Raw genomic sequence first — 13,991 nt, 5'->3', positions numbered from 1 at the left:
TTCAAAACAAAACAAAACCAGCATGTTGTTTTACTTGCATTGGATTTTGCGAAAAGCATATTCAGCATATTCACTATTCATTATGCACTCGTCTTTTGTGTGCAAGAGAGATTCTTTATAGCAACATTTATGTAAAAAAAATATCTATATGAACAAGTTTCTTTTGGTGGAATACCAAAAATCATTTTAATACTAATACATTGCTATACAATAGACAAACATTTCAGATAGCACTGTAAGCACACTGCATATTTCTTTAACACAAACAAGACTCATCTGGGAAATATGAAAGTACATCATCTTCATTTTGGACTGAAAACTTCTGAAACAAATCTACAGTAGCTGACAAATGTGCACATTAAAGCACTGAATACACAAAATTTGTCACGTTGAGTCACTTCCTTATGCCAGCATGAGACAAGATTATGGGACCTATTGTATCAGAAATTTATCAGGAGGACTGGACGACTCAGTGCATTAGTCACCTTTAGTTATAAATTGACCAAATATTACCATATGCCACCTGGGTTTCTTTTACAAGAATGAAAAGCATAAGCAATTTAGCTATCTAACTTCTGGTGGAGCGAGCTTGGATTTTCCAGTCAAATAAGTATACTGACTGACATGCTCACTGGGGTTAAACTATGGACAGAAGGGGTAAGTTACAGTATGTATTTTATGTAATTCTTTTCATCAGAATTTTGATTTAAAAATAAATGGTTACTTACCCTGTAGTAGCTGTGGTTCTTTGAGATGTGTTGTCCACATGATTCCACTCTTGGTGCACATGTACCTTATGTGCAAAAGACCGTATTATTTTGGCTAACAGTGTCCATTAGGGCCACACCTGCACCCTAAGTGCCCCCAACAAAGAATATACAGGGTAAAATAGATCCACCTGTTCCGCAGTTCCTTCACCAATGCCATAGGAATAGAACTCTGTATTTGCACAAAAGTACAATGAGGTGTGGAATCTATGTGGACAACACAACCCGAAGAACTGCAGTTACTGTAAGATAAGTAACTATTCTTTCTGAGAGTGACTGTGCACATAGATTCCTCTCTTGGTGACTAACAAGTAGTTGTCTGGTTGCGTGGAGGTGGGTACTAGGAGTCCTACTTAAAAAAATACTTCAGGAGAACTCTCAAAAAACTGCCATCCAAATTCTGGAAGCCTGTGTTAAAGAATAGCACCTTGTCAATGTGTATGGTGAGCCCTGTGTAGCTGCTCAACATATTTCAGATACAGGAATATTCCTCGAACAGGCAATGGATGCTGCCTGAGCCCTAATGCAATGTGCTCTAATGTGGCTTGGTGGATCTACTCTGGCTAGTTCATAACATGGCCTTATACGACTGGAGACCAATTTGGATAACTTCTGTGAGGATACAGTTTGCCCCTTAATTCAATCAGCAAAGGCCATAAATAGTTTGGCATGTTCCTGAATGATTTTGTTCTCAGTAAAAAGACAGTGCCCTTGCTACATCAAGTGTATGAAACATAGCTTTCCTAGGGTCGAGTGAAATTTAAGAAAGAAAACCAGGAGGTGAATAGATTGGTTTATATGGAATCTAAAAGAACTTTAGGTAGAAACTCGGGATGACATCTAAGAGTGTCCCTATTTTTATGAAATACTCTGTATAGAGGATCTGTCATGAGAGTCTGAACTTGCTTTACTCTTCACACCAGAAAGGCAAGGCAGTATATGTTGACAGCTAGGAGAGGAATCAGATTCATCAACCCTAATACTATATAGAGGGCCCAAGACAAAGGAAATTCCTGAACTGTGGGAAAAAATGCAATGAGGTATTTTAAGAATCTAGCCACTACAGGGTGGGGCAAAAGTTTGGTCCTGGCTTGGGGGGTGATGAGCAGATATTGCTGCTCTATGAACACTTATACAACCGATGGACAATCCAGAGTGTTTCAGAGCTAGCAAATAGTCCAGCATTGCTGAAATTGGTAATGCTAAAGGAGACAACTGGTGCTGGGATGCCAAACAAAACCACCGAATGCATCCAATGAAGTGAGCTGTAGCTCACGAAAGCTTATGCTCAAATAAATCTGTTAGTCTCTAAGATGCCACAAGTACTCCTTTTCTTTTTTGCGAATACAGACTAACACGGCTGCTACTCTGAAACAAAACCTGGTTCCATTTGGCTTTGTATTTTAAATCTGATTGAAGATTTCCCTGCTGTGAAGCAGAATGTTCTGAACCTCAACTGAACAGCTTCTTTTGGTGGACGTCATCCAGACAATATTCAGGCTGTCAGGTGTAACAGTGCTAGATCCAGGTACAGGATCTGACTGTTGTTCTGAGAGACAATGTTGGGCAAAGAAGGTAAGGCAATTGGTGGCTATGTCGAAAGGCTGATGGAGATCTGAGTATTAGAGCTGCTTTGCCCATGCTTGGGCTATTATGCACCCTGCATCGTCTCCGTTTCCTCAGAAACCTCGGTATTGTGGGGACCCTGGTGTCCAAGAGAAGAGAACATCTGTCCAGGAGCCTGGACTTGCACCCCCTTCTGGAACAGAATGTCGTCTGACACTCATTCTGGTTCATGGCAAACAGATTTCTATTTCTGGGAATCCCACTTACGAAAGGTGTTCTCTGACTGACCACTCATGGCTGACAGAACTGTCTCTCAGTTGATTTACCAAGACATTCTGAAGACTGGGAATACTCAGAGCCACTGGGTGATTTGATTCAGAATGCACCAAATTCCATAGTTACATGGACTCCTGACAAGAGTGGGGATGATCTTGCTTCCCCTTGCTTGTTGACATAGTGCATAGCTGTGGTGCTGTCTGTCAGCATTGCACCATTTTACTTGCATGCCAGGTGGATTGCTCTGAGCTCTAGGATATCTATGAAGATGAGTCTCTGTAGAGGGACTATAGTCCCTGAATGTAAAGGTAGTCTAGATGAGCCTTATCCCAATCCCTGAACAATGATTAGCCACCAGAGCCTTGGTAAGTAGAGGTGCAGCTAAGGGCACTCAGTTGCACACTTGAAAAATGTCTTTCCACCAATTTCACAAGAGGACTTCTTGAGGGACCATGCCTATCACATCCATGTGGTGCCTGCTGTGTAGATATACTGATTTCAATCACCTTTGCATGCAAGCTTAGGTGAAGTCTGGCATGCTGTGTGACATGAGTGCATGAGGCCATGTGTCCTAGAAGTCTGAGACATGTGGCAACATGTTTGGAATCTCTGGGAGAGGTAAGAAACTATACTTAGTATATGACCTATTCTATTATATAGTAGGTTAAATAAATCACACAGTGCACAGAAAAGCAGATACTGCAAGAGTGTTGTCTCACTGCCATGGGCAGTAAGAAGGAACTGAGGAACTGCTGGGCCTGCTCTGCCCTTTATGCCCTAAGGTGTGGGCTGTTATGGCACTTCAAGTGCAGAAATGTCCCAAAGGACTCTGCTGACCAACAGAATCCAATCTTGCGTGCATATCAACAAGAATGGAATCTATATGGACACTCAAATAAGAACTATATTTTGCCATTAGTAATATTTTACTAGTGGCTTTCACAATAATAAGAATATCCCACATGCCTACTCTAGAATTTGTTAAAAGTTCCCATTGTTGGACTTGTCTACAGCTGATCAGCATTTCCAACTTTCAGGCTAAACTGGCTACATGTTTTGCTTGTTTTATATGAGAATGACAGCTTTGAAACCAGTAGATTGCTGTCCCAACAATCTGATCTTCAGAATCTTCCTTCTGTGTTTGGATAAGAAACCAAGATTCACTGGGTTAAGGAACACAAAGCAGAGAATAAACAAGCTGGCCACTAGATGTCTTGCTATTCCTTCACACAAAACTGGGAGCATTTGTGTCATAGCTAATGAAAATATTTGAATCTGAACACCACAAACTTGATGTTCTTCATATCCATTTTCAAAAGCGGACTGACATCTTTAATTCCTCAGAACAGCTTCTTAATGAAGAAAGGACCTTTCATACTAGAGCTGGTAGAATACGACAAAAGTGACATGTGAATATTTTTCTGAATAAACATGGCAGGTTTATTTCATGATCCCAGTCTGTGGGTTCATATTGTTCACACAACTTCCTTTTCAGGATTCACAAAAAGTGAAGAAATTTTCATGAATTTTAGCATGAATGCTTAACTGAAACTTTATAAGGAATCAATGTGTTGTTCAATACTGCTATTCATTATTCTCCTGCTTAGTTTCCATAATCCAGTCAGGAAACAAAACAATACTGTGTGACATAGCTGATCAGTCATACATCATAAATGGTGAATACACTAACAGTAGGAATGGTTCATAAACAATTAACAGACAGGAAAAAAAGATCTAAATTTGTAGCAGAATTAGCAACAAATAATTCAACCAGCCCTACTGCATAGGACCAATTAGCAAAAGAGAATTCTTGTTTTGTTGTTTATAAAGGATATAAAAATACTACTGGTAAAGCCCAACTTTGTGTGTACAAAATTCTTGTGCATACATTCTGCACACTTCACTTGCTTGCATAAGCAGCAGACAAGCCAATTTTATTTGTGCACACAGGTGACAGTCCTCAGAAGTGTGTACACAACAGGAGAAACAGATGAGTTAAGGCCCCAATAAAATTTAGCACATCTTTAATGGGGTTATTTCTGTGCAGAAATTACAGCAGTTACTTCTCTGAATGTCTCATTAGGGAATCTGTTTAAACTTATAGTGCTGACTTAAACTTCTGTATTAGAGTATTAACTCTTAATAGGGAACCATTAATATAATGTCAAACTCTGTTTGGGGTCAAAATTTAGCATATAGTCTGCTTCATCTAGATACTTTCATTCTCCCAGGCAAGCCTTCATATATTGAACAGATAAAGTATGCAAATAATCTATTCAAAGTTCCTTTCTTATCTGAAGTAGAGAAGTGTTGTAAGGATTAGATAAAATTTATAAAATGCTTTGGACAAGAAAAGAGCTTCTTAGAAACCGGGGGGAAAAAAAACTAAATAAAGGCAAAAAATCCAGATTGGTGGTAAATGAAATTGACAAAAACATTTCTATAACATCTCAGAGGAAATGTAAAGTACATAGAAAAATAAAATCCAGGCTTATGCCTGTCAGTAACATTTTGCAAGTTATAACCTTTGCTGATATTTGCACAGACAAATCCATCTTCATTTTTACCTTCAGGTCATCCAAGCTTGAAGGAAGCGGTCCTGGTTTCCTGCTGGGAATATTACTGTTCTGTCTTGGTGTGCAGGCTACCGACATAGGAGTGCTGTTGCTCAAAGCAGTCAGTGGTATATTCCCATTGTTGTTTTGTTTGTCACTGAGGGGTCTGCAAGTAAAAAACAAACAAAAAAAAATCAGTGCTAGCTATTATGGTATTTACTTTTAAGAAGCAGCAGTACTGAATTTAAAATGTATCCACTTAATGGCAGAAAATTGACTTTTCCTCAGATGCAAAATTAAAACAGTTGGACTCATTAAATATTTTAGATGATTCCTGAATTGCTTGCAGAGGAAAAGTCTGCTGTGGAAAATATATTGGTATTTTATGTAGTGTACAGTTAGTCTTATAAGTTCATGTTTAATCACTTTTTTGTTAGATTACAACCCAAGCTGTCTTTGTTTCAAATATCGTACTATTTTTTCTATTAATGCAAGAACACCACGATCAGATATCAAAAACACAAGAAGAAATATTGAAATTAACCAAACTTCTGCTGACTAGTGCAGTAAACTAGGTTAATAATGTCTGTCACTCTATTTTAAAAGCTTTCTTCATATGCAGATTTACATTTAGAATTAATTAAAGAACCTTTGGAGTGTGATAATTGTTTAAGATATATGTGAACAAATGGAGCCAAGAAGAAGAGTTTGCAAATTGCACACTAACATTTCAATCTCTTTCCTATCACAAAAGCTAAAACTAACATTTTCAAATTAGATACCTAAAATGAAGCATTTAAGTCCATATGTAGACACCTAAGAGTGGCCTGATTTTCAGATGAATTGAATATGCACATCTCCCCGTAACTTCACTGGAGACTACACATTCAGTTCTTTTGGGGGAAAACTGGTTTTATTTATGTGCTTAAATATAGGGTTAGGTATCTAACTTTAGATATATAGCACTGGAAGTTTTGGCATAATTTTTTCATCGGTCAAACTGGTTTTGCTTTGCAAGAAACCTGGCCAGTCATTCTCAGAAAACCAAAAACTTATTCATGTTAATTAATTGATTGGATTTATTGGTCAAGCATGGATTCCTAAATTTCTATAATGAAACTGCATCATATGACCACAGAGCAGGTGGGCCGGCCTTTTACTGACTTTGTATTTGTGATTACAACTTCCCCAAATAAACAATATTGTACCAGGAAAATGCACATTTTGGTAGAGACATTTGGACTTACTGTTCAAAAGCAAATTGTACCTTGCTGACAAGGCAGAATACATATTTTATAATAAATATCCAAAAGATTATGCTAGGTTAATCTTAAATTTTGTTATTCTGAAAAAAGCTCAGATCAGAGAGTGGATCTGTAGGTCAAAAAAACTAATATGTTTAGCAGCCCCTGAAATTCCATACTTCCAACTCATCTTTCTGAACAGCTGCACTTTTCTTTCCTGGTTTGTGTAATTATGCCCTTATTAGCATTTTTAAGCAACAATGTCTCTTAATATCTCAAGGGTCTTCTAAAGTGGGGTTAGCAAGATTTTTTTTAATGTCTCTGTCTGTTATTTAGAATAATACTTGGTAAGAAAAAGCAGTTACACTGGACATGTGCAAGCACTCGAAGAAGAAAATGCACATTTCCATTTCAATGTAGCTGCAGGCATGCCCTGAGCACAATCACCTGAATTTTTTCCCTTAGTAGTACCCATCAAGTCGCTCTAACACCTCCAGTTGTAGCATGCTCATAATGTGGGAATAAGGGGCCCTGCTGAGCTCGCACCCTTTCAGTTTCTTCTCATGGACCACTCCAAGAAAGGGGACAGCAAGCAGGTCTTGGAATGGATATATGCAATACATCTAGAAGAATAACAGTTACAAAAGGTTAGTAACTGGTTTTTCTTCTTCAAGTACATGTCCATTCCAATGTAGGTGATTCACAAGCAGTTGCACAGGAGGTAGGCTTGAAGCTTAAGGACAAGCTGACTGCAACACTGCATGGCCGAAGTAGGCATCGTCTCTGGTTTGCTGAGTAATGGCATAGCGTGCTGAGAATGTGTGCACTGAGGACCAGGTCGCAACACTGCAAATATCTCGAATAGGAACTTGAGCTAGTAAAGCCGCCAAAGAGGCTTGAGACCAAGTGGAAAGAGCAGTCAGGTTCGGCGGTGGGGAGACCCCCCACGAGTTCATAACATGCCTGGATATATGACATGATCCAAGATGAAATCCTCTGAGTAGGGATGGGGAGCCCCTTTCATGCTCTTAGCTATCGCTGTGAAGAGCTGCGGTGATCTATGGAACAGTTTGGTCTTCTGAACATAGAATGCCAAGGCCCATCTGCAATCCAAGGAGTGCAGACACTGGTCTTCCCTATCTGCGTGTGGTTTAGAATAGAATAATGGTAGAAAAATCGATTGGTTACAGTGGAATTGAGAAACCACTTTCGTGAGGAACTTCGGATGCAAGCATAGCTGCACTTTATCTCTGAAGAAGATTGTATATGAGTAGAGCTCCTTGTTGGTCATGGAAGTTGCAGAAGTCATGGATTCCGTGACTTTCTGCGACCTCCGTGACAGCCAGTGTGGCTGACCACAGGGCTGCCCAAAAAGCTGGCTCCAGGGCCAGCCGCACCATCCGCTGCTGCCTCCGCAGCCAGCCATTTGGGTGGTCTCGCAGCCAGGGGTCCCAGGGCAGCTGGAGCAGCTGCTGTCGGCAGCCCCAAGGCAGCCAGAGCAGCTGCTGCTCAGTGGCTCCTGGTAGCTAGTGCTGCTGGCCCTGCTCCCTGCACCAGCAGTGGCCCCGCCTCCCCAAGATTTAGTCAGGGATATTTATAGTACAAGTCATTGATAGGTCACGGGCAAACAAAAATTCACAGCCAGTGACCTGTCCATGACTTTTATTAAAAATACCAGTGACTAAATTGTAGCCTTATATATGAGGGTTCCGAGGTGAGGGCGCGGAACTCTGAAACTCTCCTGAATGATGTAATGGCCACCAAAAAGATCATCTTCCAAGAGAGGTTCAACAGTGAGCCTATCACTAGTGGCTCGAAAGGCAGGCCTAGTTTCAACAAGACAAGGTTTAGGTCCCGGGGTAAGGAGTGGAATTAGTTCCTTTATCTGAAGGAATACCCTCTCTAGGCCTTTGAGAAAATGAATTACCATTTCATATGAGAAAACCGACCTATTGTCAACCTTAGGATGAAAGATTGAAATGGCCAACAAGTGGACCTTGACTGAAGAAAAGACCAGACCCAGCTGCTTTAAAAGCAGAAGGTATTCCAGAATGAGCTGCAATGAAGACTGCTTAGGCAGAACTCCATACCAGGAAGACCAGATGGAGAATTGTTTCCACTTTGCCAGGTACATCATCCTAGTGGAGGGTTTTCTACTGCCCAGTAGGACTTGACAAACCTGCTCTGAGCAAACTTGCTCTTCAGGATTCAGCCATGAAGGTTCCAGATCATCAGATGAAGAGCGCTAAGGTTTGGGTGGAGCAGCTGGCCATGGTCCTGTGTGATCACGTCCAGACCTGAGCAAGGAGGGAAGCTCCAGCAACCATCATGGGTGGTACGAAGGAACTGAAAGCGCGTGGGCAGGGCAACGCTATACTGGCACAATGAGTGCACGGCACCAGAGGCACTAGAGCCAAGCCGACAGATAGCACCACTAAGGGAAAAAATTCCGGCAACTATGCTCAGGGAGAGCACACACCAACATTGGAATGGACATGTGCAAGCACTCAAAGAACAAACTGCTGTTACAGCATGCAGGGCTAAGCTTGTTGTATTAATATCAGTTTAAAATGGATTTTAATTAACATTCCCTGCACTTTCTTTGTTCAATTTGATTCAAGATAAAAATATTTTTGTAATGCTTCTACATGTAACAGAATGAGCAGCTGATACCACACGCACATCACAGCTTCCAAAGATAGGATACATGGCAATTATACAAATGTCATTGGTTACTCTCAGATTATACTTTTTAGTTATTTACTATCAGGTTGTTGTTAAGGAAGGCTGGAACCAGAATGCTACATTGCTGTAAGTTAGATTCTCCCCATCATAGGCATATTGGGGATTAATGATGTTTCTGAGTCACTCATATACTATGGTGAGGGGAGAAAGGGAGGGGTGTAGAAAGTATCTAGACAGGATTTTAGGTCCAGATTTTAACTTCCTATTGCAGTTTACAAAGCCCAACATTCCTTCTTATCCAAAAGTCTCTCAGCCCCTCCAAAATGCCCCAAATAGCAACACTGGGATAGCAATAGCAAAATATGCATAGATGTTGTGTTCTGTCTCTGATCTGTCTGCTTGTGTCATAAAGTATGTGTAGGCAGGGTGTTGAAAGTTACAAGCATTCATAAGAGATCACAATTCTTGTGAATGTAAATAACATGTTTGATTAGAGAAATACAGCAGACAAATAAAGGGGCGGTGCTTGCATATGTCCATAGACCAAAATTAAGCCAGTAGGTCCAGTTATAGGTTTATCAGACTTTACTGTCCCTTCAATAAATCAAAACTATAGTCTCATCACTATCTGTGCTGCTAAGAGATGCAGAGAACTGGAGATTGAGGAATAGGTAGTATAGAGGTAGTATAGAGGCACTGACTTACCTTTAGATATAACCACCTCAAATCATGGTGAGTCACCATCCCCTAATATAGGGTTGTGCCTAACATGCACAATTTAACCTTAACAAATTCTACATTTGATGAATATTTTTTCCTTATTTAATAAAAATGCAAATTCATCCCTTTAAAGGAAAAAACTGACAAAGTTTCACATACTTGAGCGGTGCAGGTAGAATTGTCTGGTAGTTGTAGTGTTGTTGCTGTTGGCTCAGGATCTGCAGCTGCAAAAAAAGCTGCTGTTGCTGTAGCAAACGAGCATAATTGGAGTCCATCTGTGGCTCATTCTTCTCACCTTTCTGATCAGGTGGGATATATTGATGGTACTTCAACTTCTTTACCCTAGGCTTAGGTTCTTTACATTTCTTGCTCCGATGCTTGTCATTTAGGTTCTTGGGATGGCTTTGCTATTTAGAGACAAAGTTAGAAAAAATTATAAAATGAAACAGCTATTACACAGACATCTTTACAAAGCGATTGTATGAACAAATGAAGTTGAGGCATAAAGGAACACATCACTTATGAAAAACGAGATGGCAAGAAATAATGATGTCCATTATAGTAATCAGCTCAGCTGGAACAGAATATACAGTAGAACCTCAGAGTTATGAACACCAGAGTTACAAACTGATCAGTTGACCACACACCTCATTTGGAACCGGAAGCATGCAGTCAGGCAGCAGAGACCAAAAATAACCCCAAATACTGTACAGCACAGTACTGTGTTAAATGTAAACTACTAAAAAAAAAATAAAGGGAAAATTAAAAAAAAATTGATAAGGTAAAGAAACTTTCTGTGCTTGTTTCATTTAAATTAAGATGGTTAAAACAAAATTCTTCTGCATAGTAAAGATTCAAAGCTGTATTAAGTCAATGTTCAGTTGTAAACTTTTGAAAGAACAACCATAATGTTTTGTTCAGATTTACAAACAACCTCTATTCCCAAGGTGTTCGTAACTCTGAGGTTCTACTGTAGATCTTTTTGCCATTTTAGTAAACTATAAATTTTATTCAGTTCAGTCAAAAAGATCAGACATGTCATGTCCAGTTAGATTCTAAATGAAGATACCCTACTAATATGAGTATCTGTCAAAGAGGGAACTTTAGACCACTTTAAAGATTCCCACTAGCTCTGTTAAACAATTTAATCTACATGACATCCTACTTACATCAGTAGATCACTGTAATACTGTATTAAGTAACGTCCAAACAAAGCAACTATTAGAAACACTAACAAGACACTCTGCTGCCACATTATGCCAATGCTTACCACTTTCATGCATTCCACATTGAATGCTAACAACCACATTGTGCTAAACAAATCATAAACCCTCACAGGAAAGTAATCTGTTTTGGTCCAACATTGCCTAGAACAACCTTTTATCACTTAAATTATACATTGGTTAAAAAAAAAATTCAGATTATGACGACAGGTTTCAGAGTAGCAGCCGTGTTAGTCTGTATTCACAAAAAGAAAAGGAGTACTTGTGGCACCTTAGAGACTAACAAATTTATTTGAGCATAAGCTTTCGTGAGCTACAGCTCACTTCATCGGATGCATTTGGTGGAAAATACAGTGGGGAGATTTATATACACACACAGAGAACATGAAACAATGGGTTTTATCATACACACTGTAAGGAGAGTGATCAATTAAGATGAGCCATCACCAGCAGCAGGGGGGGGAAAGGAGGAAAACCTTTCATGGTGACAAGCAAGGTAGGCTATTTCCAGCAGTTAACAAGAACATCTGAGGAACAGTGGGGGGTGGGGTGGGGGGAGAAATAGTTTTACTTTGTGTAATGACTCATCCATTCCCAGTCTCTATTCAAGCCTAAGTTAATTGTATCCAGTTTGCAAATTAATTCCAATTCAGCAGTCTCTCATTGGAGTCTGTTTTTGAAGTTTTTTTGTTGAAGGATAGCCACCCTCAGGTCTGTAATCGAATGACCGGAGAGACTGAAGTGTTCTCCGACTGGTTTTTGAATGTTATAATTCTTGACGTCTGATTTGTGTCCATTTATTCTTTTACGTAGAGACTGTCCAGTTTGACCAATGTACATGGCAGAGGGGCATTGCTGGCACATGATGGCATATATCACAAAGGACAAAGTCACAAAGTTCAGCCACCAGGTTAGCTGTGACATTATCGGGGATACTGTTCCTGACGGCTTGTAATCCTATCTTTGTGTGGAATGTTGGTGTAGAGGGCTTCTACATCCATAGTGGCTAGGATGGTGTTTTTAGGAAGATCACCAATGGATTGTAGTTTCCTCAGGAAGTCAGTGGTGTCTCGAAGATAGCTGGGAGTGCTGGTAACGTAGGGCCTGAGGAGGAAGTCTACCTAGCCAGACAATCCTGCAGAGCCAGAAGATTACCCAGAAGTCACCTACTACAGGACAGGCCCAACAAAGAAAATAACAGAATGCCACTAGCCATCACCTTCAGCCCCCAACTAAAACCTCTCCAACGCATCATCAAGGATCTACAACCTATCCTGAAGGACGACCCATCACTCTCACAGATCTTGGGAGACAGGCCAGTCCTTGCTTACAGACAGGCCCCCTAATCTGAAGCAAATACTCACCAGCAACCACACACCACACAACAGAACCACTAACCCCGGAAACTATCCTTGCAACAAAGCCCGTTGCCAACTCTGTCCACATATCTATTCAGGGGACACCATCCTAGGGCCTAATCACATCAGCCACACTATCAGAGGCTCGGTCACCTGCACATCTACCAATGTGATATATGCGATCATGTGCCAGCAATGCCCCTCTGCCATGTACATTGGTCAAACTGGACAGTCTCTACGTAAAAGAATCAATGGACACAAATCAGACGTCAAGAATTATAACATTCAAAAACCAGTCGGAGAACACTTCAGTCTCTCCGGTCACTCGATTACAGACCTGAGGGTGGCTATCCTTCAACAAAAAAACTTCAAAAAACAGACTCCAGCGAGAGACTGCTGAATTGGAATTAATTTGCAAACTGGATACAATTAACTTAGGCTTGAATAGAGACTGGGAATGGATGAGTCATTACACAAAGTAAAACTATTTCTCCCCCCCCCACCCCACCTCCCACCGTTCCTCAGATGTTCTTGTTAACTGCTGGAAATAGCCTACCTTGCTTGTCAACATGAAAGGTTTTCCTCCTTTCCCCCCCCTGCTGCTGGTGATGGCTCATCTTAAGTGATCACTCTCCTTACAGCGTGTATGATAAAACCCATTGTTTCATGTTCTCTGTGTGTGTATATAAATCTCCCCACTGTATTTTCCACCAAATGCATCCGATGAAGTGAGCTGTAGCTCACGAAAGCTTATGCTCAAATAAATTTGTTAGTCTCTAAGGTGCCACAAGTACTCCTTTTCTTTTTTCAGATTATAATGTGGTTCATCAACTAATATATATTTTAAAGGTGTTTTCATGACAGACTGCAAGTCCATAGTGTTTCAAGTGGTGCATGAAAAATGGATGATGATATGCTTGTCATAACTAATTTGTTAGTGACAACAACAACTAACTTCACCCACTCACTCCTGCAGTAGGCCACAATCTCTGGCTGAGTTACTGAAGTCCTCAAATCTTGATTTAAATACTTCCAGTTACAGAAAAGCAACCATTTAATCTAGTTCAGACCAGAATTTACCCATGCCCCATGCTGCACAGGAAAGTGAACACCTCCCAATCCCAGGGTCTCTGCCACTCTGACCTGGGGGAAAATTTCTTGGCGACCCCAAACATGGCAATCAGTTAGACCTTGCGCGTATGGGTGAGACACACCAGCCAGACATGGGAAAGAATTCTCTGTAGTAACTCAGAGCCCTCCCCATCTAGTGTCCCATCACCAACTGTTGGAGATATTTGGTAATAAGTCATATGCCATTGTAGGCAACCTCATCATACCATCTCATACCAGCATACCATTAAGGTGGGCTATCTTAATTGATGAGTCTCGTTAGAGTTGGTACGGCAACACTCATTTTTTCATTTTCTCTATAGATAGTATATATATATATATATATATATATATATATATATATATATATACATACACACACACACACAAATGCATGTAGCCAGTTGCTGGCTACATGCGTTTGGTAAAAAGCATTTCTGGGCCCTGGTATAATGTGATTATCCAACAGATCACCCTTGATGGGGGA

At 40.3% G+C, this 13,991-nt stretch overlaps 1 protein-coding gene across 13 annotated transcripts in view; it reads right to left on the bottom strand.

Moving 5' to 3' along the window:
- Positions 1-13,991, bottom strand: part of MRTFB (myocardin related transcription factor B) — a 225,753-nt gene that overhangs the window by 28,905 nt on the left and 182,857 nt on the right. For all 13 annotated transcript variants that reach the window (XR_006274578.1, XR_006274576.1, XR_006274577.1 and 10 more), the window contains 2 exons: positions 9,973-10,220; positions 5,177-5,330 (listed from right to left, as the gene is read on the bottom strand). Coding sequence is in view for 9 of the 13 variants with exons in the window: in XM_043493351.1 (XP_043349286.1) it covers positions 5,177-5,330; positions 9,973-10,220 (402 nt within the window). In the remaining 4 variants the exon portion in view is untranslated. The remainder of the gene's footprint in view (positions 1-5,176; positions 5,331-9,972; positions 10,221-13,991) is intronic.

Source organism: Dermochelys coriacea, chromosome 10 (genome assembly GCF_009764565.3).
Source record: "Dermochelys coriacea isolate rDerCor1 chromosome 10, rDerCor1.pri.v4, whole genome shotgun sequence".
NCBI classification, from domain to species: domain Eukaryota; kingdom Metazoa; phylum Chordata; order Testudines; family Dermochelyidae; genus Dermochelys; species Dermochelys coriacea.
This window is presented reverse-complemented; position numbering and strand designations above follow the sequence as displayed.